Genomic DNA, 27,413 nt, shown 5'->3' with positions numbered 1-27,413 from the left:
AGCACATAAACCACAAAGGGCACAACTCCATTCTTACGCATGGACCACAGAGGGCAATCTATGAACGTCAGCGTGGATTGCACCGAAAAGGTTCATGATGCCAGGAGACATTCATGGGCAGGCTGGGACACTATTCACACCAAGTGACGATATCAATGGAATTACTCTTGCACCACCAGCACATTTCTGAACAAAATGTCAACCCCCAGTCTCATTTGGGACAAATGATTTTGTCACCTATGGATTACATGGACTGCCTCTAACTGAACTGGACTAGATTTGGGAATGGAACACACTTCCCCAAACATACACACAGAGTTAATTGTTTTCAGGTGGCTCGATAGACCATAGAATGGTTACACAGCAGCATACTTACAGGCATGGCAATGTAAGGCTATTACTTGTAAGAGACAGGAATGGCCCTAGCAGAAATCAGCCTTTCCACTAAAAATACACTTTAAAGTTGCCTCTTTACTGTTTGCATAGCCCAGTCACCTTTTTGGAGGGGGCGGGGATTAAATCTGTCATTAATGGATGCACCCTGCTAGCTGGGCTTCTCATAACTTTTGCATTGGTTCATAGAGCAGAAATCCCTCCCATTACTATATTAATACACATCAAAATGGAGCCAGACACGGACTTTAGGTGTAGCTTCTCTCCCGTCTGTGTCTGCTGCAGGCTCCACAGCAGGCTGTTTCTCAGTGGGGTGCATCAGCTCCTCTGAGTATGGATCCAGAATATGCTGCTGCTCCAAAGCCTGTTCTGGAACTGCTTTCAGCAACAGAGTGACTTAATTGTCCAGATTCAGTGCCTGCTGCTGGCTCCCATCGGTCCCATGCTGGATTCTGGGGTCAGTAGGTCACCATCCTGGCTGACTAGGTCATCATACACCACTGTTGGCTCCTTGCCAGTGACCAGCACACAGTCAAATTCCTCATAAAATAGGCATGATTTTGGTGAGTTACCTGAGGTGCAGTTCTGGTCTTGGTTTTTCCAATACTCACCCCTGAGCCACTTAATCTGCTCCCTGCACTGGTTACCGGTCCAGTACATTTGCATAGCTGCCAGCATCTTCACTATTTGCTAGTATGCATGATCATTGCTGGTACTCTTAATAAAGTCCACAGTTTTGCTGGCCTTGCACTAGAGAGAGTTACCAAAATCAGTGTGCTCCTGTGACCATGAAGCAGCATGCTTTGCAAAAGGCATGTTCTGTTCAGTCTCCACTGCAAACACAGAAGGGTCTCTGATGGTGCGTTTGTAGCTCAATGGGAGGTCATGTTCTGCTGACTATCCACCAAAACCCCCAAATCTTTTTCAGAGTCCCTGCTTCCCAGGAGCAAGACCTGTATTCTGTAACTGTGGCCTACATTCTTTGGTCCTATATGTATAGATTTATATTTTGACATATTAAAATCCATTTACATTGCTTTGCATCGATGCCCTTACCTGTCCTCTTCATTATTTATCACTCCTCAGATGTTTGTGACTTCTGCAAACTTTCTCAGTGATGATTTTATGTTTTCTTCAGATCACTGATAAAAATGTTAAACAGCATAGAACCAAGAACTGATCCGTACAGGACCCCACTGGAAACACACCCATTGATGACGATTTCCCATTTACAATTACATTTTGAGATCTATACGTTAGCCAGTTTTTAGTGTGTGCCATGTTAATTTTACAACGTTCTAGTTTTTTTTTTTAATCAAAATGTTGTGAGGTACCAAGTCAAATACCTTACAGAAGTCTAAGCATATTACATCAACACTATTACCTTTATCAACCAGACTTGTAATTTCATAAATAAATATATAATTAGTTTGACAGGCTCTATTTTGCATAAACTCGCAGTTATTTGCATTAATTAGATTACTCTCCTTTAATTCTTTATTAATCAAGTCCCACATCAGCTGCTACATTATCTTGCCTGAGATCATTGTCAGACTGACTGGCCTATAATTGCTGAGGTCATCCCGTTTACTCTTTTTAAAAATTGGCACAACAACATTAGCTTACTTCCAGTCTTCTGGAACTTGCACAGTGCTCCAAGATGTATTGAAAAATCAACATTAATGGTTTAGAAAGCTCCTCAGCCAGCTCTTTTAAACCACTTGTATGGAAGTTATCTGGACCTGCTGATTTTAAAAGGTCTAAATTTAGTAGCTTCTGTTTAACATCCTCCAGAGAATGAAAAGAGGTTCATCATGGCCATATGATGAGACTATATCATCTGTTTTTCCCCAAAATACAGAACAAACATTTATTGAACATTTCTGCCTTTTCTGCATTATTATCGATAATTCTACCATTTCCACCTAGTAATGGACCAATAGCTTTGTTAGGATTCTTTTTGTTACTACCATGTTTTTAAAATTCCTCCTTATTGTTCTTAATTCTGCTGGCTGTAGATTTCCACCTGTATCTCTTGGCTTCCCTTATCAATTTTTGACAATTACTAACTTCTTTATATTCATTACTATCAACTTCCCCTTTCTTCCATTTGTGGTGATCAGGAACAGTCAGCATGGATTCACCAAGGGCAGGTCATGCCTGATTGCCTTCTATGATGAGATAACTGGCTCTGTGGATGAGGGGAAAGCAGTGGACATGTTATTCCTCGACTTTGGAAAGACTTTTGATATGTTCTCCCAAGGTATTCTTGCCAGAAAGCTAAAGAAGTATGGGCTGGATGAATGGACTATAAAGTGGATAGAAAGCTGGCTAGATCGTCGGGCTCAACGGGTTGTGATCAATGGCTCCATGTCTAGTTGGCAGCCAATACCAAGAGGAATGCCCCAAGGGTTGGTCCTGGGGCCGGTTTTGTTTAATATCTTCATTAATGATCTGGAGGATGTTGTGGCTTGCACCCTCAGAAAATTCGAAGATGACACTAAACTGGGAGGAGTAGTAGATATGCTAGAGGGTAGAGATAGGATACAAAAGGATCTAGACAAATTAGAGGATTGGGCCAAAAGAAATCTGATGAGGTTCAACAAAGACAAGTGCAGAGTCTTGCACTTAGGATGGAAGAATCCCATGCACTGCTACAGACTAGTGACCAAGTGGCTAAGCAGCAGTTCTGCCGAAAAGGACCTACGGGCATTGGTGAGGCCTCATCTGGAGTACTGTGTCCAGTTTTGGGCCCCACACTACAAGAAGGATGTGGAAAAATTGGAAAGAGTCCAGCGGAGGGAAACAAAAATGATTAGGGGGCTGGAGCATATGATTTATGAGGAGAGGCTGAGGGAACTGGGATTATTTAGTCTGCAGAAGATAAGAACGAGGTGGGATTTGATAGCTGCTTTCAACTACCTGAAAGGGGGTTCCAAAGAGGATGGATCTAGACTGTTCTCAGTGGTATCACATGACAGAACAAGGAGTAATGGTCTCAAGTTGCAGTGGGCGAGTTTTAGGTTGGATATTAGGAAAAACTTTTTCACTAGGAGGGTGGTGAAACACTGGAATGGGTTACCAAGGGAGGTGGTGGAATCTCCTTCCTTAGAGGTTTTTAAGGTCAGGCTTGAAAAAGCCCTGGCTGAGATGATTTAGTTGGGGATTAGGTCCTGCTTTGTGCAGGGAGTTGGACTAGATGACCTCCTGAGGTCCCTCCCAACCCTGATATTCTATGATTTACAGCTGCTTTCACTTCCCCTGTAAACCACAATAGTTTATTAAAACGCATGGTCTTCTGTCTCAATTGTGGGATTGTAGCTTTTTGAGAAAAACTCATTAGGTGGTAGCAGGCTCTAGCAGGAAGCTTTCAGTGGCACTGTAGAGTCCCTCTGGGAAGACTTACCACCACAGGCAGCTGAGTGTATGGTAGAAGTTATAAAAGACAACAGCAGGCTTGTATGCATTTTAAAATGGGAGATTTAAAATTGGGAAAATATTATAATAATACTCAGCCTTACACCGTGTCTCTCCATTCTGGCTAACTGCATCCATGGGAGGTCGCCTTATCTTATGGTGTTATAAGGGAGATTGAAAAGATTCAGAGAGGGAAATGGAGATGGTTAGAGTTATGGTGAGACTTAAAGATATTTAAAAACTAGGATTAGATAGTCTGGAAAAGAGAAAATGCTGGGGATGAGGGTTTTTTAAATTGTTAAGTGCATGTTATCTACTAACTAAGGCAAGTCTTGCTCTGACACCCTCTAGCAGGGGATCCATAAAGGATAATAGCTATACTATGATTACAGACAATTAATAAAAATTATACTTTAGCTCAAAACACTTTAGACAAATATTCTGAAAGCTTAAAATTTCTGAGTTCTAGCCACACTGAAAAAAATTAAGTCTATCGTGCATAGATTCATACCAGGGATTTCCATAAATTATTCATATACATACACAATGTTAAAATCCATCAATTTACCTTTTGACTCTGTCCTGTAATATGAAGAAAAGGACAATACTCAATTAAATGAAAGCCAGTAAGTATAGAATAAATAAACTGAAATACTGAGCTAAATTACTGAAATATTCCAACTAGATTTTGAAATGGGTGGGATTGTGACTATTGAGATCTGTTATTATACAAACTAAGGTAATAATAAGAGTAAGCAAATCTTATTATTCCAGGCATAGGTTGCTTCTGAGGTTCTAGAAGGAATCCACACCACCACATTCAGCACTGTACAGTTGGCTAAGTACATTAGTTCATTGTATTCCATGATGATACATGTGGCATGATAATGAGACATTAAGGATGACAAACCCTATTTTCCAATTAGTAGCTGGCACTTTAAGTGTTATGAAGGATTAAATATGGGTTTCTCTCACCTGCCCCCTCCCCTAAAACAGATAATGCATATAATCAAAACATCCTCATAGTCTAAATTCTAAATGCCAAGTATATAAGTAATATCTCATTAAAGCCCTTGTGCTCATCTCTCTCTATACTGTCACTTCGATTCAATGGCTTTGCCCTTTTCCTTGTCCTGCCTAGAGCACTATCCAGGGAAGAAATTACTTACAGTGAAGAAATGACTGACAGTTCAGCAAGACAGAGAAGAATATAATAATGGCCTTAGCCTTAACGGATAATTTCATAACACCTAATGCAAGTGCAATGGAAGGAATGACAACCAATTCGTTTTCTGCACCTACCCCTTGGTTATGGCATTTTTAATCAAGGGAACTTGAAGACTGAGGGACCTTTGAGTGTTTCATTCCTTTTCTTCTCATTCCTCCCCACTCACCCCATTTACCAAGATGTTTTTCCTCTCTGTGTACTTTTACTATTGCAGTCCCACTGGCTCAAATGTTTCCTTCCTAATGCCATCTACCCTGTCTTACCTTCCAGAATTATAGGGTGAAGGGAAGAGAATTATTACATTTATCGTATCAAATTTTTTAAAAGTAGAAAAACAATATACAACAAATATAAACTCTTCTACTCTCTGTGACAGCCTTCTCATGCCAACTTTACCCCATTGTGAGACAGAGATTAGGGGAAGCAAAAAGCCAAATTACCAATCATAAGAAAAAAGAATAATCTGATTGGACACCACATAGCAGATGAAACCACATTCTGGATCATTACTTGACTGTAAAATCCTTAATGAACATCACATCCACCACAATCTCTCCACTACCGAGATGACAGCTATACAATCCCTGAAATCTAATGAGCAGATAGTGATCAAATCAACAGACAAAAGGGGCACTATTGTAGTCCTCAACTGTGATGACTACTTAAACGAGGCTGACCGACAACTCTTCAAACACCATCTGCTATAAAGAACGCAAAGAAGACTCAACACCACAATTTACGCAGGAATTTAAGGATATCATTAAATCCTTCCGCAAACAACTCCAAGAGAAACTCTACAAACTCATCCCCCATGAACTCACTCCAGGAACCTTCTACATACTTCCCAAGACACACACACAAGGGAACCCAGGCGGGCCCATCTTATCTGACCACGGCACTCTTGCTGAAGGAATATCGGGTCTCACAGAAATGATCCTCAAACCACTGACCACACAAAGGGCCAGTTTCCTCCAGAACACAATGGATTTCCTCCAGAAACTTGAATATTAACAACTCCCTCAGAACACCATTCTTGCCACCAGGAATGTCACCTCCCTATACACCAACATCCCTCATAATGACAGCATAACTGCCTGCCTCAAATAGTTACAAGACATTGGACAACCCTCAAATATCCATCCCAAACACATTACCAAACTCATCCATTTCATCCTCCCCCATAACAATTTTACATTCAACAACAAACATTTTGTGCAAACCATGGGAACAGCCATGGGTACTAGGATGGCTCCCCAATATACCAACATCTTCATGGGCCACCTTAAAGAAGAATTTCTGGGCAAATGCACCACAAAACCAAGGATATAGCTGAGATACATTGATGATATTTTCATCCTCTGGACAGACAACTTAAACATAATAGATTTCCCCACGAATTCAACCTCCACTACCACCACCATTAAAATGTCTCTGAAACACTCCCACACTAGCATCAACTTCCTGGATACCATCATCAGCGTCAGCAATTGAACCCTACAGACAACTATGTACACAAGAAACCCACAGATCACCACACCTACCTTCATAGAACCAGTAATCACCCCCAAAACACACCAAGAAATCGGTTATCTACAGCCAGGTAATCAGATCACAGAATATGCTCCAAAGAGAAAGTTTGGGATATGTACACCTTACCACATACAAAACTGCCTTACCAAACAAGGACACTCCACCAGAGAAGTTGATTGTATCATAGAACGGACCACCAATGAGAAGCTGCTTCAATAGAGAAGTAAAACTCTCTCCAGCTGCACACCCTTAGTTGTCATCTACCACCCCACACTGGAACCCATATGGGGTATCATCAAACAAGTACAACCCATATTTGATGGGCACCCCATCCTGAAATAAATCTTTCCCAAATCCCCTCTTCTGGCCTTCAAACAACCCCCCAACCTCTTCAAGATCATCATCAGAAGCAAGCTCTCTATAGACCAGGACACACCAACTCAGAGCAGCACCAGACCCTGCCAGAACAGAAGATGCAAACCCTGCAGACATATCTCCACTCCTACAATGATCAACACCCTCCAAAACACACCTTTCAAGATCAATGGGTCCTACACATGACTCCACATGACCTCATCCAGTGCACTAAATTCCCCAACAACAACAACAACAACTGTGTGTGTGAGACCAATCACTACACTCTCCCATGAACTCACACAGGAAAATGATAAAAGACAAAATCACATATTGCTGGTGAGTGAAAACTTTTCACAAAGCAATCACTCTATATCTGTCCTATCAATTCTCATCCTCAAAGGAAATCTCCACAACACTTTCAAAAGATGAGCCTAGGAGCTTAAATTCATAACTTTGCTGGACACTAAAAATCATGGTCTTAATAAAGACACTGGATTTATGATTTATTATAACACCTGTAAACTACTAACTCCCCTTCTTGTCCTATGGGGTGGTGATGGGCCCCTACACTTTGAATGGTCCTTTAAAATATGTGCTGACTATTTATACTAAACTATCTATTCAATCTTGTATTTAGCTCTGACACTCTGAGTACCTTTCTTAGTCCTGAAGAAGAGCTCTGTATAGCTCTAAAGCTTATCTCTCTCACCTACAGAAGTTGGTCCAATAAAGGATATTAACTCACCCACCTTTTCTCTCTAATATCCTTAGACCAATATGGCTACATCACTGTATACAAATTGCCCTCTGACATTCTCCTTCCCCTTGCTGTGACACACAAATTTTGTATGTTTACAGCAGTATTTTCTAACTGTCAGTAAAGGAAAAGTGAAAGCTGCCAAAACACTCAGTTCAACCGTCCTACCTCATGTATAAAATTTCTCAGAGTTCCAGACAACATGGGATAAATCTTTCAACTCTTATTCAGGTAAACTGTCCCATTAAAGTCAAGATAGTTTTGCTTGATTTTAAGGAATGACTAAGGACTAAAGGATCTGGCCTCATATAAACACTGTGGGACAGATTCTCAGCTGATGTAAATCAACATATCTCCATTGGCTTAGATGGAACTATCCCAATTTACATCAACAGATGGTCTGTCCCAGTCAATTAAACTGAAGTTGCTAGGAAGCTGTTTATAATGTGGTTGCATTCACCACCTAGAATAATTTACATCCTGTTGTCAAAATTCATTTTTTCCATTTTCAAGAAGTATAAACTAACTGAAGGTTAGACTGCAAAGGAAAATAGGCAATAGTGACAGGTCATCAGTCAATTTAATAACATCCTTTACAACCAACAGTTAAAGGATAAGGTCACTCCTAACTTGACAAACAGAATATAAACCAAGAATCTTTCAACTGACTTAAAAAACATTTTCACCCAACTATGGATGCAAACATGATTAAAAGATTTAAGCATAGACAATCTCCGAAACCAAGAAAAACAAGATGTTCATTCATTAATGGGTAGAAGGAACTCATCCAAACTGACAGTGTCCATAGTAGAAATTTTTTTGCTCACAGGATCTTCTTCAGCACTACAAAAAATAAGAATCAGTATGAATGAAAAAAGCAAAGAAATTATGCTTTTAAAGAGCTATACAAACCCAATCAAAAAGAAAATGTGGTTGGCCCCAATCGGATTCTAAATTTCTAGGTGAAACCAATGCAAAAGCAACAGATAGCTTTTGAACACAACAGTTTGAAGGCTTCACACTTACAGTACATGGACAGCAATTGAGATCTACTGCCAAAATAATTATGGTACAATACAACATTCATGTATTTTAGCAAAGAATACCAATATGCCAAAGGCTAGCAACATACATTGGTTTGGAGAACAGAAATGGACTGGTCCTTGTTGGCATAGGGTAACTAACAAATGGTTTTAATATTTAAAGGAATAAGTTATTGCTTATTCAGTGCCTACCCTGGAATCTTTTAGAGTGAAAGAATAAAAACAAAGAAAAACACAATGGTGCAAATGTTGAATCTTGAGAGCTTTTCTCTTTCAATGGAAGCCAATGTCTCTGTGATGGCAGAAGGCAGAAGAAAAGACACTACACACTGATTTAGAAATATAGGCAGTATCACACTGGAAAAACAAGGAACCTTTAGTTCTTGAACCATGTTACAGAGGGCTAAATGATACAGTGACTTAATTATTTTATTATTAATCATATTTATTATGGTAGTGCCTAAAGATCAAGCCTATTGTGCTACACACCATACAAAACACCGCATAACAGACAGGCCCTGCCCCAAAGAGTTTACAATCTAATTAGACAAGACAGACACAGGGTGGTGGAAGAGATACAACACACAAGCAGCACGAACTACACAACAGTAGCAAATGTCGTGTGAGTTCCATGGTTTTTGGGGAGTGCATTTACTTCGGATAGGATAAGTTAAATGGAAAGAAAATGTAGAGAATGGGAAGAGCGGAACAAGGCAGGGGAGGGGAGGATCAGAGGAGCAGGTGTGGAGTGAAGCCAAGGTGAAGAAAGTGTGAGGAAGGGGAAGAGGGATGGTTGGAGCAAACAGCCAATCCCAGTGCAGGACAGAGAAAGTCCAGTCAAAACTGCAGCAATCCCTTCTTTGGCTGCTTCTGCCCCTACTGGCTGGAGTCTCTGGCTTAATGCTCTGGGTTCACTTCTGGCAACCTGTGTCCAAATATGGATTAATCCACAGGTGAAATCACTTTCATGGTTTCAGACAATTCCCTGGTGGACACTGAAACAGGCCTAAAAACACTACATATCATAGATTCATAGATACTAAGGTCAGAAGGGACCATTATTAACATCTAGTCTGACCTCCTGCACAATGCAGGCCACAGAATCTCACCCACCCACTCCTGCGAAAAACCTCTCACCTATGTCTGAGCTATTGAAGTCCTCAAATTGTGGCTTAAAGACTTCAAGGACCAGAGAATCCTCCAGCAAGTGACCCATGACCCATGCTACAGAGGAAGGTGAAAAGCCTCCAGGGCCTCTTCCAATCTGCCTTGGAGGAAAATTCCTTCCCGACCCCAAATATGGCAATCAGCTAAACCCTGAGCATATGGGCAAGATTCACCATCCAGATACTACAGAAAATTCTTTATTGGGTAACTCAGATCCCACCCCATCTAACATCCCATCACAGGCCGTTGGACCTATTTACCATGAAAATTTAAAGATCAATTAATTACCAAAATCATGTTAACCCATCATTCCATCTCCTCCATAAACTTATCGAGTTTAATCTTAAAGCCAGATAGGTCTTTTGCCCCCACTGCTTCCCTTGGAAGGCTATTCCAAAACTTCACTCCTCTGATGGTTAGAAACCTTCATCTAATTTCAAGTCTAAACTTCCCAATGACCAGTTTATATCCATTTGTTCTTGTGTCCACATTGGTACTGAGCTTAAATAATTCCTCTCCCTCTCTGGTATTTATCCCTCTGATATATTTATAGAGAGCAATCATATCTCCCCTCAACCTTCTTTTAGTTAGGCTAAACAAGCCAAGCTCCTTGTATCGCCTTTCATAAGACAGATTTTCCATTCCTCGGATCATCCTAGTAGCCCTTCTCTGTACCTGTTCCAGTTTGAATTCATCCTTCTTAAACATGGGAGACCAGAACTGCACACAGTATTCCAGCTGAGGTCTCACCAGTGCCTTGTATAACGGTACTAAAACCTCCTGATCTCTACTGGGTATACCTCGCCTGATGCATCCCAAGACCGCATTAGCTTTTTTCACGGCCATATCACATTGGTGGCTCATAGTCATCCTCTGATCAACCAATACTCCAAGGTCCTTCTCCTCCTCCGTTACTTCTGATTGATGCGTCCCCAGCTTATAACTAAAATTCTTGTTATTAATCCCTAAATGCATAACCTTACACTTCTCATTATTAAATTTCATCCTATTACTATTACTCCAGTTTACAAGGTCATCCAGATCCTCCAGTATGATATCTCGGTCCTTCTCTAAATTGGCAATACCTCCCAGCTTTGTGTCATCCGCAAACTTTATTAGCACACTCCCACTTTTTGTGCTGAGGTCAGTAATAAAAAGATTAAATAAGACTGGTCCCAAAACTGATCCCTGAGGAACTCCACTGGTAACCTCCCTCCAGCCTGACAGTTCACCTTTCAGAAGGACCCGCTGTAGTCTCCCTGTTAACCAATTCCTTATCCACCTTTCAATTTTCATATTGATCCCCATCTTTTCCAATTTAACTAATAATTCCCCATGCGGCATGGTATCAAACGCCTTACTGAAATCTAAGTAAATTAGATCCACTGCATTTAATTTGTCTAAAAAATCTGTTACTTTCTGAAAGAAGAAGATCAGGTTGGTTTGGCACGATCTACCTTTTGTAAAACCATGTTGTATTTTGTCCCATTTACCATTGACTTCAATGTCCTTAACTACTTTCTCCTTCAAAATTTTTCCAAGACCTTGCATACTACAGATGTCAAACTAACAGGCCTGTAGTTACCCAGATCACTTTTTTTTTTCCCTTTCTTAAAAATAGGAACTATGTTAGCAATTCTCCAATCATATCATGGCACAATTCAGTACATGTGGCAGTATATGGTCTGGAGAGGCCAACAACTGTGAAAACAAAAAGTTGTTTAAGGCAGGAACGAAATACATTGGCAGAGAGATACACTGAAGCTTCAGGAATGCCTGGCTTCACTATTCCATTGATTTCAGTGCTTCATCTCATGGCATTAAAAACATTAAATGAAGAAAAGAATGATTAAACTAAAATCAAATGATTCTATCATTAAGGCCTTCAATATGCAAAAATGAGATAAATGAATACATTTGTAGCATTTGTCCATATAGCCATAAAGTGAGGAAAGGCTTATTACGCCTTCTCATTGTGGCCAATTAAATGAAAACCTATGATGGAGCATTGGGACCTAACACATAATAGAATCCTGACACTGATTAAAATGATCAAATTGCTGATTCATTCAGGAAGAAGCTGAAAGATTAATTCAAAAGTCAGGTGAAGAGGCAGTCAGCAAGAGCTCAGCAATCAATGTTTAACAGTGCCTGTTTTCTCTTGGACTCAGATTTAAGGGATCACTTGGTTCAGGGGAGGAAGATGGCAACCTTTACATGATGTGTACATCTAATGGAACAAACCAGCAGAGCTCGCTTACAGAGCAACTGGCTCCCACAGGGATCTATCTTGGCACTCTAATATTTATATTAGTGACATGCCATTGGCCCAGTCATGGAAATTTGGATATGCAGATGATCTTATGCTCACCATCCAAGCAAGCACTTTCACCCAACTGGGATGCATTCTCACAGATATGACAAAAGTAGTGGAGTACTACTGGTTATGGAAACTGACTAAATCCTCAAAAAATAGCTGTCTTCACATTCCACCTGAGCACCCACCATGCAAAGAAATACCTCAATGTCACCTTCTGTGACATAAAACTCAAGCATGAGGATTTTCTGAAAGATTTTTGTGCGGTTCTGGCTCACAGCCCCACATACCACCAATATCTGACAAAGACCGCTGCAAAGATAAAGGCTAGGAACAAAATAATCAGACACAAACTAGTCAGGATCAGCTGCTCGCCCATTGTTGGCAGCCACCTTGGCACTCATATTCTCAACAGCTGAATACTTTGTACTGGCAAGGGTTGGTAGAGTACATATGAAACTTTTTAACATGCGATTGAATGCTCCTATGGGAACTCTCACAGGCATATCTTAACTCCATCCCCTCCAAAGATAACCAGCAATAATACAAGAATACAACTGTGTGATAATAAGCCCAGACTTGCCCATCTATGACAATCTCCAACCCCTCCCCCCAAGATGCCACTTTAATTTAGAACTCCTTTTGGTTACTAACCAAAGCTCTTAACACCTTTGGACTATCACTAAAAGACAAGTAGTGGAGGCTGTGGGGAAACAACAGGGTCAAGAATCAAGACCTGATTATGGATCCCACAGACCAACCACCCAGCTTCACCATGCCACTTAACATCTGGATCACAGCGAATGTCATCAGAACTTAATACGGGTGTTGCAATTACCTACTACACAAGTGGAAAATGAAGAGTAGTCCAATATGAGAATGTGGAGAAGACATCCAAATCATGGAATATCTAGTGAACCGCTGGCCCTCTAAGATCCTTCTCTGGAGGGACAGCCTTGATTCATTCCACGTCACCAGAAACCATAGAGTGAATTACAAGCTTGGACATCAACCTTAATATTGCTTTCCAAGCTGCTATGTGAAAGAAGATGACAACTCTGGTAACATCATTCAAAATATTTAGTCTTATTGTAAAATAAAATCAGTTTTCAGCAGTGCATGTACAGTCCAGATGATTTCCTCAGTTAAAGGCAGCATTTGTAACTTAAATGTCTCAGATACCTATAACAGTACATGAATGTTCCCAAAGACAGGTATTTAGCTGCCTGCCACTCAGCTCTATGATTATAGTTCTGAAATTCTGATTTACTGACACTAAAATAGCTTTTTTCCTAAAGTACACCTCTGAACTGCATCGAAGCTTGCCATTTTCTGAACTCTCCAGTAATTTCAGGTCAGTGGGAAAAAAAGACTAATCATGGGTGCAAGCAGGGAGATTAGAAAGTAACAGCTAACAGATATTTTTAGATACTTCAGCTTTTAAATCAGTTTAAACCAATTTGAAAGTAGTAAATATCAGACAAAACATAGTCACCATAGAAGGGGAAGGAAGGAAGAAATGTAAATACTGAGAACTTTAATTGCCAGCTAAAAGAAAAATGAAAGCGTGTCATTCCCTTTAGCTGACAAAACAACAGAAGATGACCATATGCCTAATACATCCCTCTGAAAGCTGTGATTAGAACCTTACATGGCGACAGCCACAAAGGACAGCTACATCAAGTAGCTCTGATCTTGCATTCAGATCCACACAGGTAGAGGCTTGTGTTTATATGAAGCCCCACTGATGTCAATGGGATTGTACAGGCTTAAGGATTCAGCCACATGAATCCAAATGCAAGATGGAGGTGCAAGAGTGAGATCACAGTGGGAATGATCCTGTCTGGTGCTGAGTGCCCTTAGTTTCCATAGTGTTCAATAGTAGATGAGGGCAGTCAGCATCTCTCAGGAAGTATGCAGAACCTTGTAGGACTGGACCCACTCTAGAAGTCCTAAGAAGTGGTGTCCTACAAAATAGTACTGGCAAAAGAGAAAAGAAAAAGTTGAAAAACAACACTGGACTGGATAGGATGGAATAAATCAAGAAAACCATCTAAAATGTCTAAAGAAAAAATAAATCAAAATCAAATGGTAATAAACAATTGGGGCAGATCCACAGTCAGTGTAAATCAGCATGTCACTGTGGCGGCACTGATTTACCCCAGTGGAGGCTCTGGACCTGTGCGTGTTAGTGTGGTTTATGTTTAGAAAAGATATCTAAACATATTTCCTAAATTATTAATACAGAAAACATGCCTCTCTCTATTTCTTCAAATTCTCTTTTCATTTGCCATCTCAATGAAAGGAAAAAGTTTATTAACAAACAGAATTTTTGTATAAATTTTTAAAAAATGGACAAAGCCACTCCTGTTGATTAACGGATTATTTATTTCCCTTGGCCGTCTCCAACTCCATTCTCCCTTGCCAGCCTGTAGGTGTTCCACTCTGATCTCTGCAAAGAGGTGAGTGATGGTACAGAATTTTGTAAAAAATGAAGACGGTCTGGGACTGATTCTCCTCTGCCCCGGTTTGATGCCAGTTTAATTCTTTTGACTTCAATAACCATCTTTTTACAGCACCCAGCACAATAGAGTCCTGGTCCACGACTGGGACTCCTAGGCACTATGATAATATAACTAATAATTAATAATCATAATCATAATCTGCAATGTAAAGCTGATGAAGTGGAGTGGAGAATCATGTCTTACATGGTTACTTCTCCTTCCGACTGTGAACATTTGTATGACAGAGAGAGTTCGCTAAAAGTTGTTTAAGAATTTATGGCCTGTTAAAGACAAGTCTCTGTACAAGGAGGAGGGGGCTGCAAAGAGAAATTAAAATCTGATAGTGAAGAAGCAGTAGTCTACATTTATCAAGAATAAATGTTTCCTTTTAACTCATACATTCAATTACCTTTATTGTCATTCATAAAAAATATCAAAACCATAAAAGATACTTAATGAGATTTAAAGGTGCTAGCCTTAATCTCAATTTCATCAATACTGTACTAAATTAAGTCATTCCTCACTTCAGTATAATTAAACACAAGTCAAATATCACTAAGATGCATTTATAATATTTTTACTTCCTAATATTGTGAACAATATATATTATAAGCTTTAGCAAACATCCAATTTTATGTTCACAAATTCTACTTGTGTATGCTTGTGCTGAGCCCAATCCTATGCCCATTGCAGTCAAAGGAAAGACTCCCATTGACTTTAGTGGCCACTGAATTAGGTCCCATCATTTAAGAATCCATTGTTATAGCTTCCTGACAGAAAGATCTATTAGGTTGTAGAATATTCTCCCAAGGGAAGCGGTGAAATATTTAAAACTAGACTGGACAAAGCAATTGAAGATATAATGTATGGAACAATCGTAGGATCATAGGACTGGAAGGGACATCAAGAGGTCATCCAGTCCAGTCCCCTGCACTCAGGGCAGGACTAAGTATTATCTAGACATCCCTGACTGGTGTTTGTCTAACCTGTTCTAAAAACAATCTCCAATGATGGAGATTCCACAATCTCCTTGAGAAATTTAGTCCAGTGCTTAACCACCCTGACAGTTAGAAGTTTTTCCTAATGTCCAGCTGAAACCCCCTTGCTGCAATTTAAGCTCATTGCTTCTTGCCCTATCCTCAAACGTTAAGGAGGACAATTTTTCTCCTTCCTTCTTGTAACAACCTCTTATGTACATAAAAACGGTTATGTCCCCTCTCAGTCTTCTCTTCTCCAGACTAAACAAACCCAATTTTTTCAATCTTCCCTCATAGGTCATGTATTCTAAACATTTGATCATTTTTGTTGCTGTTCTCTGGACTTTTTCCAATTTGTCCACATCCTTCCTGAAATGTGGCACACAGAACTGGACACAGTACTCCAGTTTAAGCCTAATCAGTGTGGAGTAGAATGGAAGAATTACTTCTCGTGTCTTGCTTACAACACTCTTGCTAATACATCCCAGAACGTTTGTTTATTTTTGCAACAGTGTTACACTGTTGACTTATCTTTAGCTTGTAATCCACTATGACCCCCAGATCCCTTTCTGCAGTATTGCTTCCTAGGCAGTCATTTCCCATTTTGCATATGTGCACCTCATTGTTCCTTCCTAAGTGGTGTACTTTGCATTTGTCCTTATTGAATTTCATACTACTTATTTAAGACCATTTCTCCAGTTTGTCCAGCACATTTTGAATTTTAATCCTATCCTCCAAAGCACTTGGAACCCCTCCCAGCTTGGTATCATCCGCAAACTTTGTAAGTGTTCTCTCTATGCCATTATCTAAATCATTGATGAAGATATTGAACAGAACCGGACCAGAACTGATCCCTTTGGGTCCCCACTTGATATGCCCTTTCAGCTTGACTGTGAATCACCAATAACTATTCTCTGGGAACCGTTTTCCAACCAGTTATACACAACCTTATAGTAGCTCAATCTAGGTTGTATTTCAAGTGAGACAGTATCCAAAGCCTTACTAAAGTCAAGATATAACACATCTACCACTTCCCCCATCTACAAGGCTTGTTACCCTGTCAAAGAAAGCTATCAGGTTTGTTTGACAAAATTTGTTCTTGACAAATCTGTGCTGACTGTTGTTTATAACATTATTATCCTTCATTGGCCTAGATGAACACACACATCCTTTTCATTATCATTATTATTTAATTATCCAAAGGTGTGCTAGGCACCTCCCGAAACAAACATAAGACATGATTGCTATCCAGAGAAATTTTGCAAACAAATGATGGACATGATACACGAGGAAGTACTAAAACTGAAGGGTGGGGAAGAGAACAGGAGGCATATTATTGAAGCAAAAGAGCCTAGCATACAGTCCTTGGGTTACCTGAGAGGGAAAATTAAGGCAGAGCACCACAGAGCGACCCCAGACCATGAGGAAGCACTCAGGCGACAGCTGGTCCTGCTACAATGGGGGAGATGGGTAGTTAATAAAAAAAAAATGTAAACCTCAAATTAGTTCCAAGTTTTGGGACTGTCTGGAAAAGAAAGGGAAGCAGAATTGCTCCTATGATATTGAAATCTGATCCCTTGTATTTAGTAATATACCGGTTTTCCAGTAACAGTAATCCTATTATGAAAGTGTTTCCTTTATAATCAGCCTCTTTACAATCATATATATACACATGACTGTTTCATTTAATAGCACAACTATCAAGTAGGGAAGCGTTACAGTAATATATCAGAAAAAAAAGTAATGGTTCACACACTGGAGGGAGAGAAGGTCTGTTGCCGGGGTGATGACTAATTTATTCAGAAAAAAATTACAGGTTTTTAAAATTCCTTCTTACCCTTTCATAGAACCAGAGGTTGGCTAGCTTCAGTAGCTATAGCTGGTACAGAAAACAGAGAATATCCCTTCTGTATCTCAAACAATGATTATACTGTCAGAAAGAATTAAATCTCAAATGCTTCATGTCTTTCAAACCTAAAACGTGTTCTTTACAAACTACTGTGCCAGTTTTTATAGGTGTATGTCCATAACCCAGAGGAAATTTTTACTATCTTTAGAAACTTACGAGCCAGCTAGTTAACTATTACAGTTATAGGGCAGATCCAGAGCTGGTGTAAATTGGTATAGCTCTATTGACTACAATGGAGCAATGCTTATTTACACCATCTGGGTATCTGGCATATAATGTTATGACCAACAACAGCAAAATGGCTTTTTATGCCCTTAGCAGCAGGAGACATTTAAAGAGTGACAGTTGTTCCACATTCTGTTGGCAGATTTAGATTTGTGAATATCTATGAATTTGCATAGTGCGTGTTTCCTTACACTATAGCTGCTTCAAAGTGATCTTCTGCACAACAAACCTTACGTCATTTTCTTGAGCTTATTTTTCTGATTTAATTAAGGCATGCATTTGTATTTAGTAGTATATGAATAATACAGGAAATACAGGTGGCAGTACTTACCTATGATCTAAATGATGAACAGAAAGAATAACACCTGAATTTAAATGGGCTTGTTTTAGAGTCACCAAAACTGTGAATTCATATTTATTTCTTAACTTCTGAAAAAAGATTTCAGCTGTCTCTGGGGATGCTTTTACATTTCTTGAAGTATCTAAAAAAGAAACAGAAAATCATTAAGAATAGACTCTGGTTTTAAAGAGCACTCTAAATCCAAAGACCTTACAAAATAACTAGTTACATATTAGTAGTACAGTGACAAATAGGCAAGAACAGCCATAATATTACGGTCAATAATAGCTTACACACAGCTCTGGACATCAGAGCCTGTTTTAATGAAAGAGGATATATTTTCTAGGACACAAGTGCTATCCTCTGTTCTTTTTAAGTAAGTACCTTAGGCTCTTTTACCTCTCCATAGATGGACAGATGGTACCTTTAATATCTCATCCAAAGTATGGCACCCCTAACAATGCAGCTCTCCTGAACTTTACCACATAAAATGTCAACACTGGATATGAGCCTAAGCTGTCTTGTGAGACCTGAACCTTGGTCTTATGGCTTCTATAAAAATGAGCTTGCATGGTATCAAAGGACAATTAATTTTGTTTAAAAAGAGCGGCTCTTTACAGAAGGTTTACTCAATTTAAAAGGTTTCAGAGTGGCAGCCGTGTTAGCCTGTATCAGCAAAAAAAGATGAGTACTTGTGGCACCTTAGAGACTAACAAATATATTTGGCTATAAGCTTTTGTGGGCTAAAACCCACTTCATCGGATGTATGCAGTGGAAAATAAAGTAGGAAGATATATACACACACACACACAGAGAACATGAAAAAATGGGTGTTGCCATGCCAACTGTAACAGGACTAATCAATTAAGGTGGGCTATTATCAGCAGGAGGAAAAAATATTTTGTAGTGATGATCAGGATGGCCCATTTCAAACAGTTGGCAAGAAGGTGTGAGTAACAGTAGGTTAAAAATTAGCATGGGGAAATAGTTTTTACTTAAGACTGGGAGTGGATGGGTCATTACACAAAGTAAAAACTATTTCCCCATGCTAATTTTTCACCTACTGTTACTCACACCGTCTTGTCAACTGCTAGAAATGGGCCATCCTGATCATCACTACAAACGTTTATTTTCTCCTGCTGATAATAGCCCACCTTAATTGATTGGTCTTGTTACCGTTGACATGGCAACACCCATTTTTTCATGTTCTCTGTGTGTGTGTGTGTATATATCTTCCTACTGTATTTTCCACTGCATGCATCCGATGAAGTGGGTTTTAGCCTATGAAAGCTTATGCCCAAATACATTTGTTAGTCTCTAAGGTGCCACAAGTACTCCTCGGGTTTTTGGGTTTTTTTTTTTCAATTTAAAAGGTTTGCTATCAATCAATGGATTAAAACACAACTTTCGAAACCTCTCAATATAAAATTTGTAAAGATCGCCAAAATGAGTGTTGGGCATTTTGCTGATATACACACACATGTATGTGAGTGTATGCTTGCCAGAAACTAACTGTAAAAATGAAATTGTTAAAAATCCAAACACAAACAACAACAGTACAGTGTGGGGTAGATCTTCATTCTAATTTGCACATAATGTTAGCAGAGTACAAAGAGCCCAACTTTGAGTCCTACAGAGCCAAATTTAGAGAACAAGATGTCACATGATCAAAATGAAGCAACAATTCGCAGGTTTTTCATAATACATTTTACTAGGAAAATATTTAAGATATGTATTTTATATAAAGAACGAATTCATCAGAGCGTGCAATCAACCATGTAAAATCTAAATCAATTCATAAGCTTCCTGTCTTTGCAATTTGACCAGGCAGCACTAATGCAATGACATCAGCAGTAGACAACCAACTGGAATGTAAATGCTGACTTCTCAGTTGGCAATACTGGAATCTTACAAAAAGCTTACCTCATTATTCTGGAAACATGTTTTTAAGCTTTAAGAGGTACCTATAAAAGTTGTACTCTGCATCCCTAAACAAACACGTTTATTGTTTTGAAAATAAATATTTTGTAAATGTGAATAGAGGAGATGCAGAAATTTATAACCCACAGAAATCTGAGCCAAACTTATCCAGGTTTTCATACCAGGCTAAAATTTGGTCCATTTTTCTTTAAAATGGTGTACCCAAGAGGCAAAAAGTTTCCTTTAAAATGCCTTTTTTATGATTTCTTGTCTTTTCTATTGTGGCTTATATAACACCCTGTATGTAGCAGACATCCATGGTATTTTAATGAAACTATTAATAAATTATGAAGCAACTCAAATGAAATTACATCAAAATGTTCATTTTTAGCCTTGGGACACTAGCAAAATGGAGTGACATAGGGTTGCATCTACAAGATGGCTTAACTGCATTAACAGTTTCTAGCAATATAAACAATTTATTTCCAACAGATAGAGAGGGGAAAAGGAAAGACACACATGGGATATCTTCTCCATCCACAATCACGAATTCTTAATGCACTTAAAATTCCTACTGAATCCACTGGGAGTGGAGGATACACAGGAAATGCAGGATAAGACCGAAGAACTAAAAGCAAAACCCCAGCCTAAGGTTAAACCAACAGAATCATCTATCAAGATGCACAAAAATACAAGCAGTGAGAGTTTTCAGAAGGGGAAGGCACACACCACCCTATCTGCAGTTAACGACAGCTGTCAGTTCTCAGAAGCTCTGACAGTCAGGCCAGCAGTTTTTATGCTTAGGGGTCCATTATTTTAGCATTAATACTACAAATATATTCCAATTAGGATCGGGGCCTATTTAGTGCCACACGTCATACAGACACATTTTGTTCTGTATTTCTATAATGCCGAGCACAATGGGATCCTGATCCATGATTGGAGTTCCTAGGCAATACAAATAATAAACAAGAATCTCTGCCCTGAAAAGCTTACAAGAAGTCTCAAAGTAATGGAGTAAGCTGCAACTCAATGTGGGTGGCAGAAGCAAGCCCTGAGTGTGTTCAGACCAGAGAATAATTGTTCTATTAACCTGGAGTGGATGGAAATTTTCTTAGGTATCTAAATTTAATGTATTAAACCAACTGAAGTAATGTTGCTTGTCTCTTGCCTCTAGCAATTCTATAGACTTCCTGCAAAGTTTATGGGCCTGGTTTTGCTCACTGGAAATTTTGCTACTGACTTCAATGGAAGTATGATCAGTCATTCTAAATCTGAATTGATATTTTTGTGTATAATTACAATAATAAGGTATAGAACAACATGCAAATCCTAGTAGGATGCTTGTGCTGTCCAATATTAACTCTGGTTGACTGACAGTGTTCCAGGCTTTCCCGTATTGCTCTGTTTTAGACAGGGGTTGCATAGGGGTCTATTGTTGCTTTGGGATGTTTGAATGCACAATAACTAGGAAAACCTATTAGTGTAAATGGGCATTCTACACAAATGGGCATTCTACACATGCAGAGAGGGGCAAATAGTCTATACAGTTGACATTTTAAAAAAAACTTTTAATAAAAGGAAGAAAAATATTGGTGAAATCAATATAATGTGCACATTAGGAGAGAATATATTATGGATGGGGAAAAAGTATTTTGAGACCAAAACTCCCAATGCTATACGCGCACATTTATACACACAATTGATTGCCTCCACACGTGTGTCCACAACTCCCATTGGGGTTACAAGAAGCTTCACACACCCATTGCTCCAGATGATCAGGCCTTTTGTAAATAAACAAACCATGGGCACTGAGTGTAACTGCCTGCTCCCATGCTCTGACCACATGCCCTTCTACCTGGGACGCGCAACCTATGTTGGGAGGGTAAGGCACGGAGCACATATTGCCAGCTCTATGCCGACCAGTGGGGGAATCCTCAGTTGCCTATTTAAGGCAGCAGTACGACTCTTCTGTGTGCTGCCTGAGTAAGGCAAAGGGACTCTAGTGTGAATCAGTTTCTGGCCTCCTTTCATTTGCAAAACATGATTCTGGCACATTCCTGAACAAGAGTTACGCCCAGCCTCTATAGGCTTTCATCACAGCTTTCTACTTGAATCTCAAATATAGGCAAAGGGATTCTCCTTTGGACCTTTGTGCTATTACATATTTTTGACCATATTAGGACGCTCTGAATCCCAACATGTTAAAGAGACAAAAATTAAATTTAACTCCCAGAATATGAAACTGCCAATCTCCTGGTCACCAAGCACCATTACTCTGGGCAGGTCTGTTTGTGCTGATTATACTGGAGAAACTATCTGTTCTTTTGAAACTAATATATAAGTAATCAAGTCTCACAAAACACAGTGTAGGCTTAGCAGTGCAGGGGTCAAAGAGGACTGCCATTCCATGGACAATATGGCAAAATTAGCCAGTAGAGTTTTCATAGTGCTCCTAAGGGAGTTAGGATATTGGACCCAACTGGAACAGTGCTCTAATAAAATAAGGCAAATCTTTTATTTAGATTATCCTTAAAATCTGAAAGTCAGTACTTGATAGATTACTTTGTCAGGTGTCAAAATTAACTGTGTACCAATATTTATTCAACATGGTAGGTAAATTTTTATGAATTAATGAAAACCCCTTATTATATGCACCTTTTCAGACATGTTAACAATCCCCAAATATCTTCAAGCAGTGGTTTTCAACCCATAGTCCACAAACCGCTGGCTGTCCGCAGACTGTGTCTAAGATCTCCAAAAGGGTCTGTATCTCCATTCAAAAATTTTTTGGGATCTGCAAATGAAAAAGTTTGAAAACCACTGTCCATTGAAAACCATAGAAAAATGAACTCTCTCGTGTAATCCAGATTAATAATTTGTGATTTCATGTAATTTACATAGGAGATTTATGCTGCACATATTTTTAGTGTAGTTCACAAAAATCTACTTAAAGCAGAGGTATAAATCACTGGAGTCTAGGGCCCCAAAGTATGTAAACTGTAAGAGCTATCAGTTTGTATGAGAAAATTACTTCTGACAGAGATACCTGAATAAAGGGTTTAACTTTATTATAATACTACAATTGCATTTGAGAGAGATTTGGACCCCTCATAACAATTCATAAATCCATATGTGTTAACAACACTCGGTTTTCAATTTCTACAAGAATAAACTCTATAGTACAATGAGAAAAAAAAGAAACACACCAAAGGATTCAATTTCATAGTCTGCTACATGTCTCAGATTGTTCCATTTAGCGGCTACAGAATGAAAATGTCCTATAGTAAAATAATGCCCATGGAGAAAGATGTATTACTAGATTTGAGATAGTCCAGTTGTCAAAAGTACCGAAAAATGGTGCCGTTAGCAGAGATTTTTTTTAAATATGCAATATTAATCCTGGTCAATAAGGATGCCAATTCATTAACTGTATGGGTAGTTTAATGCCTTTTTTCCCCAAACCACTTGCAATATAAAGTTGGGACCAAGTACCATATTCCTGTTATGGCCCAATCCTGCAAGGTGCTGAGCAGCCTTAGCTCCCACTGAAGACAAATATTAAAGTGGAGGACTCTATTCTTCACATGGGGTGCTCAGGGTCTGTTAGGATCAGGCCCATGAGATGTAGAGATGTTATTTTCTGCTCTATAACTGAAGTATTGAAGCCCAGCTGACCAACCCTCAGTAATGCCAAGAAACTGCATACAAAATGTTTAAGGACTAATAACCTACTGTAGATGCTTTCTTGGCTAAAATAAAAATAGATAGTTATTAAAATAAATAGGTAGCTGCACCTAACAGATGGTATGTCTTCAATTGTTTGGGTTGTTGCTTTTTTTCCCCATTTGGAGCTAAACTTACAATATGCACCTAACTGCTGAAAGAGAATTCTTGCAAAAAGTCCTTTAAGGAACACTTGCTAATGAATCAAGCTCTGTGTTTTCAGTGTAATGTGCATACAATCAGCTTTTAATAGCTATAAATCAATTCTGCACATAAGTGAAAATTTGCTGAACTATCTGAATTAAATTCTAGTGGCTTGTAAGGGAAGAAGGAGGGCTGCAAGGTATAACAGTATGGAGAATGTAATAAGGCTAGTTTGATTTTGTACCATTTTCCAGTCCTTGGTGGAATCAGTAACATAAGCATATATTCACATTGTGTCATTTCCTCTTCCGATTACAGTGTTTGACTAAGAACGCTTTGACCGCGGATTTTTAATCCTTCTGTCTGCAAAGGACACAGGTAACCGCACTACATTTACTTTACGCTGTTCTTTAACCTAACTAGCTGATTTGCAGGGTCAGGTTCTTTTGGTAAATGAGATAGAATGGCAAGCCAATCAACATGCAGAATCTTTACGAAGTTGAAACAACAGCACACACTCTCAAGTGTAATACTGTGCATTCAAATTCATGAATCTCATTCCTGTATCAATGATTGTAATGAAACCCAAAAATGGAATAAAATGAACCAATTTTATTACAATAAAAGACTGCAATATTAGGATGCTTATTTGATTCTGCACTGGGAATGCTTTATTTTTTAAAAACTTGAATTTTTATTTGAATTGGTACATGAGATACTAACTTGTAATGCAGCATGAGCTACCTGTCTTTTACAATTTTTCCTTCCCCCGCCATCCTCTCCCAACCTCTACTAATATGTTCCCAAATGTCTGGCATGTAAAAATGTGTCATATAGAAAGGCAAAAACTAGAGACGGTGTAATTTTTCAAAAACACTTGAGCCTAATTCAATTTTTCAAAACCAAAGCCAGGGGAAGTTCAGCTCAAAAACCTATTTCATCTACAAGTAAGGGATTTGGAGAACTGGTTCCAGTTTTATTCCATCTGTAATATACTAATGTACTAATATACATTATTGTATACTAATATACTAATCCTGGAACAATTTTTGAAAGAGAAAATAGTTAAAGATATAGGGGTGAACGGTAATTGAGTTAAAATACAACATGGTTTTACAAAAGGTAGATCACGTCAGACCAACCTGATCTCCTTCTTTGAGAAGATTACTGATTTTTTTAAGAAAAAGGAAATGCAGTAGATCTAATCTACCTGGATTTCAGTAAGGTATTCGATACGGTTCCACATTTCCACAGGACATTATTAGTTAAACTGGAGCAGATGGGGATTAATATGGAATTGAAAGGTGAATAAGGAACTGGTTAAGGGGAGACTACAACAGGTCATACTGAAAGGTGAATTGTCAATCTGGAGGGAGGCTACTACTGGGATTCCTCAGGGATCAGTCTTGGGACCAATCTTATTTCACATTTTTATTACTGACCTTAGGCACAAAAAGTGGGAGCGTGATAAAATTTGCGGATGACAAAGTTGGGAGATATTGCCAATACGGAGGAGGACAAGAATATCATACAAGAAGATCTGGAGGACCTTGAAACTGGAGTAATAGAAATGGAATGAGATTTAATAGTGCAAAGTTCAAGGTCATGCACTTAGGGACTAACAAAGAGAATTTTTGCTATAAACTGGGGATGTATCAGTTGAAAGTGACAGAGGAGAAAGACCTGGTTGATCAAAGGATCACTATGAACCACTAATGTGATGCGACTGTGAAAAAAAGCTAATGCAGTCCCATCAGGCAAGGTATTTCCAGTAGAGACAGGGAATACAAGGCTCTGGTGAGACCTTATCTGTAATACTGTGTGCAATGCTAGTTTCCCATGTTTAAGAAAGATGATTCAAACTAGAACAGGTGCCAGGATGACTTGGGGAATGGAAAACCTACCGTATGAGAGGAGACTCAGGGAGCTTGGCTTGTTAAGCCTCACCAAATGAAGGCTGAGGGGAGATAGGTTTGCTCTCTATAAATACATCAGAGGGATAAATACCAGGAAGAGAGAGGAATACTGTAGTTAAGTGCCCACGTGGGCACAAGGACAAATGGATATAAACTAGCCCTCAGCAAGTTTAGGCTTGAAATTAGGTGAATGTTTCTAACCATCAGAGGAGTGAAGTTCTGGAAGGGGAATAGAGGGGGCAAAAAAACCTAACTGGCTTCGAGACTGATCTGGATACGTTTATGGAGGGCATGGTATGATGAGACTGCCTACAATGGCATATAGCTGACCTGCAACTGCTAGCAGCAAATTTCTCCAATGGCTGTTGATGGGACACTAGATGGGGAGGGCTTGGAGTTACTACAGAGAATTCTTTCCCAGATATCTGGCTGGTGGTTTTTGCAGAGATGCTCAGGGTCTAATTGATTGCCATATTTGAGATGGGGAAAGGAATTTTCCCCTGGGTCAGACTGGCAGAGAACCTGGGGGGTTTTCACCTTCCTCTGCATATTGGGGCATGGGTCACTTGCAGGTTTAAACTAGTGTAAATGGTGGATTCTCTGTAAATTGAAGTCTTTAAATCATGATTTCAGATTGTCAGTATCTCAGCCAGAGGTTAGGGGTCTATTTCAGGACTGAATAGGGGAGGTTCTGTAGCCTGCAATGTGCAGGTCAGATTAGATGATCATGATGGTCCCATCTCACCTTAAAGTCTATGAGCCTAATTCATATAGAATGACCTTCTGACCTCATTAAAGTCAATAGCAAAACTCCCATTTACTTCAATGGGACAAGGATTTCATTCTTCTTCAAAAGCGTCCACTGATTTTGATTGCCTCCATTTTTAACCAGAGACACAAGTGAAAATTTAGGCATCAATAACAAAAAAAAATTAAAAAGAAAGCAAAACTAAACGAACAAAGTGACATGAAACCAAATCACATCACATCACATAAAAGCAAGGGGAAAATTTCAGTTTGTTCTGCAGCAACTGGTGAAGTTCCAATCATCCTTGTTTTGCAGCTTTCTCTAGTCTGAATGTCAATCACGTTCTTGATGTGTAGGCCACAAAGGGATATCCTCTAATTTAAAACAACTTCACTTTACTCTGATACTTGTAGGTAAAAGTTGATGGTCTACATTTGGAAAAAAATATCCATTTATGCTGCATGTGTAAAACCTGACAATTGCACCCCTAAAATGGGTCACAATGGATACACTAATCTTTTCTACAGTCGGCATCTCAACAGAAGCTACTGTGTGCACAAAACCAATCTGGGAGCATTGAGAGAATGGACATCGCTTTCAGGCTGCAATGTAGGTGGATTCAAAAAACCCCGCATTAAGGGCTTAACTTGCATGCCTAACCTGAGTAGTTTGTATTTGCATAAGTATTCATGATTTCTTTCAAAGCACTCTGTATATAATGCTTTGTATTCTGTTGCCTGGGGACTGACAATTTTAGCTTGATTTATTAGTTTTCCTTTCTATTAATTTTATACA

At 39.1% G+C, this 27,413-nt stretch overlaps 1 protein-coding gene across 2 annotated transcripts in view; it reads right to left on the bottom strand.

Annotated features, from left to right (window-relative positions):
• Positions 1-27,413, bottom strand: part of NELL2 (neural EGFL like 2) — a 238,016-nt gene that overhangs the window by 190,399 nt on the left and 20,204 nt on the right. For both annotated transcript variants that reach the window (XM_073328000.1, XM_073327999.1), the window contains exon 3: positions 18,156-18,306. In XM_073328000.1, the coding sequence (XP_073184101.1) occupies positions 18,156-18,306 (151 nt within the window). The remainder of the gene's footprint in view (positions 1-18,155; positions 18,307-27,413) is intronic.

Source organism: Lepidochelys kempii, chromosome 1, assembly GCF_965140265.1.
Source record: "Lepidochelys kempii isolate rLepKem1 chromosome 1, rLepKem1.hap2, whole genome shotgun sequence".
Lineage (NCBI taxonomy): Eukaryota > Metazoa > Chordata > Testudines > Cheloniidae > Lepidochelys > Lepidochelys kempii.
Note: the sequence above shows the minus strand (reverse complement) of the source record. Positions and strands in the feature narration are given on the sequence as shown.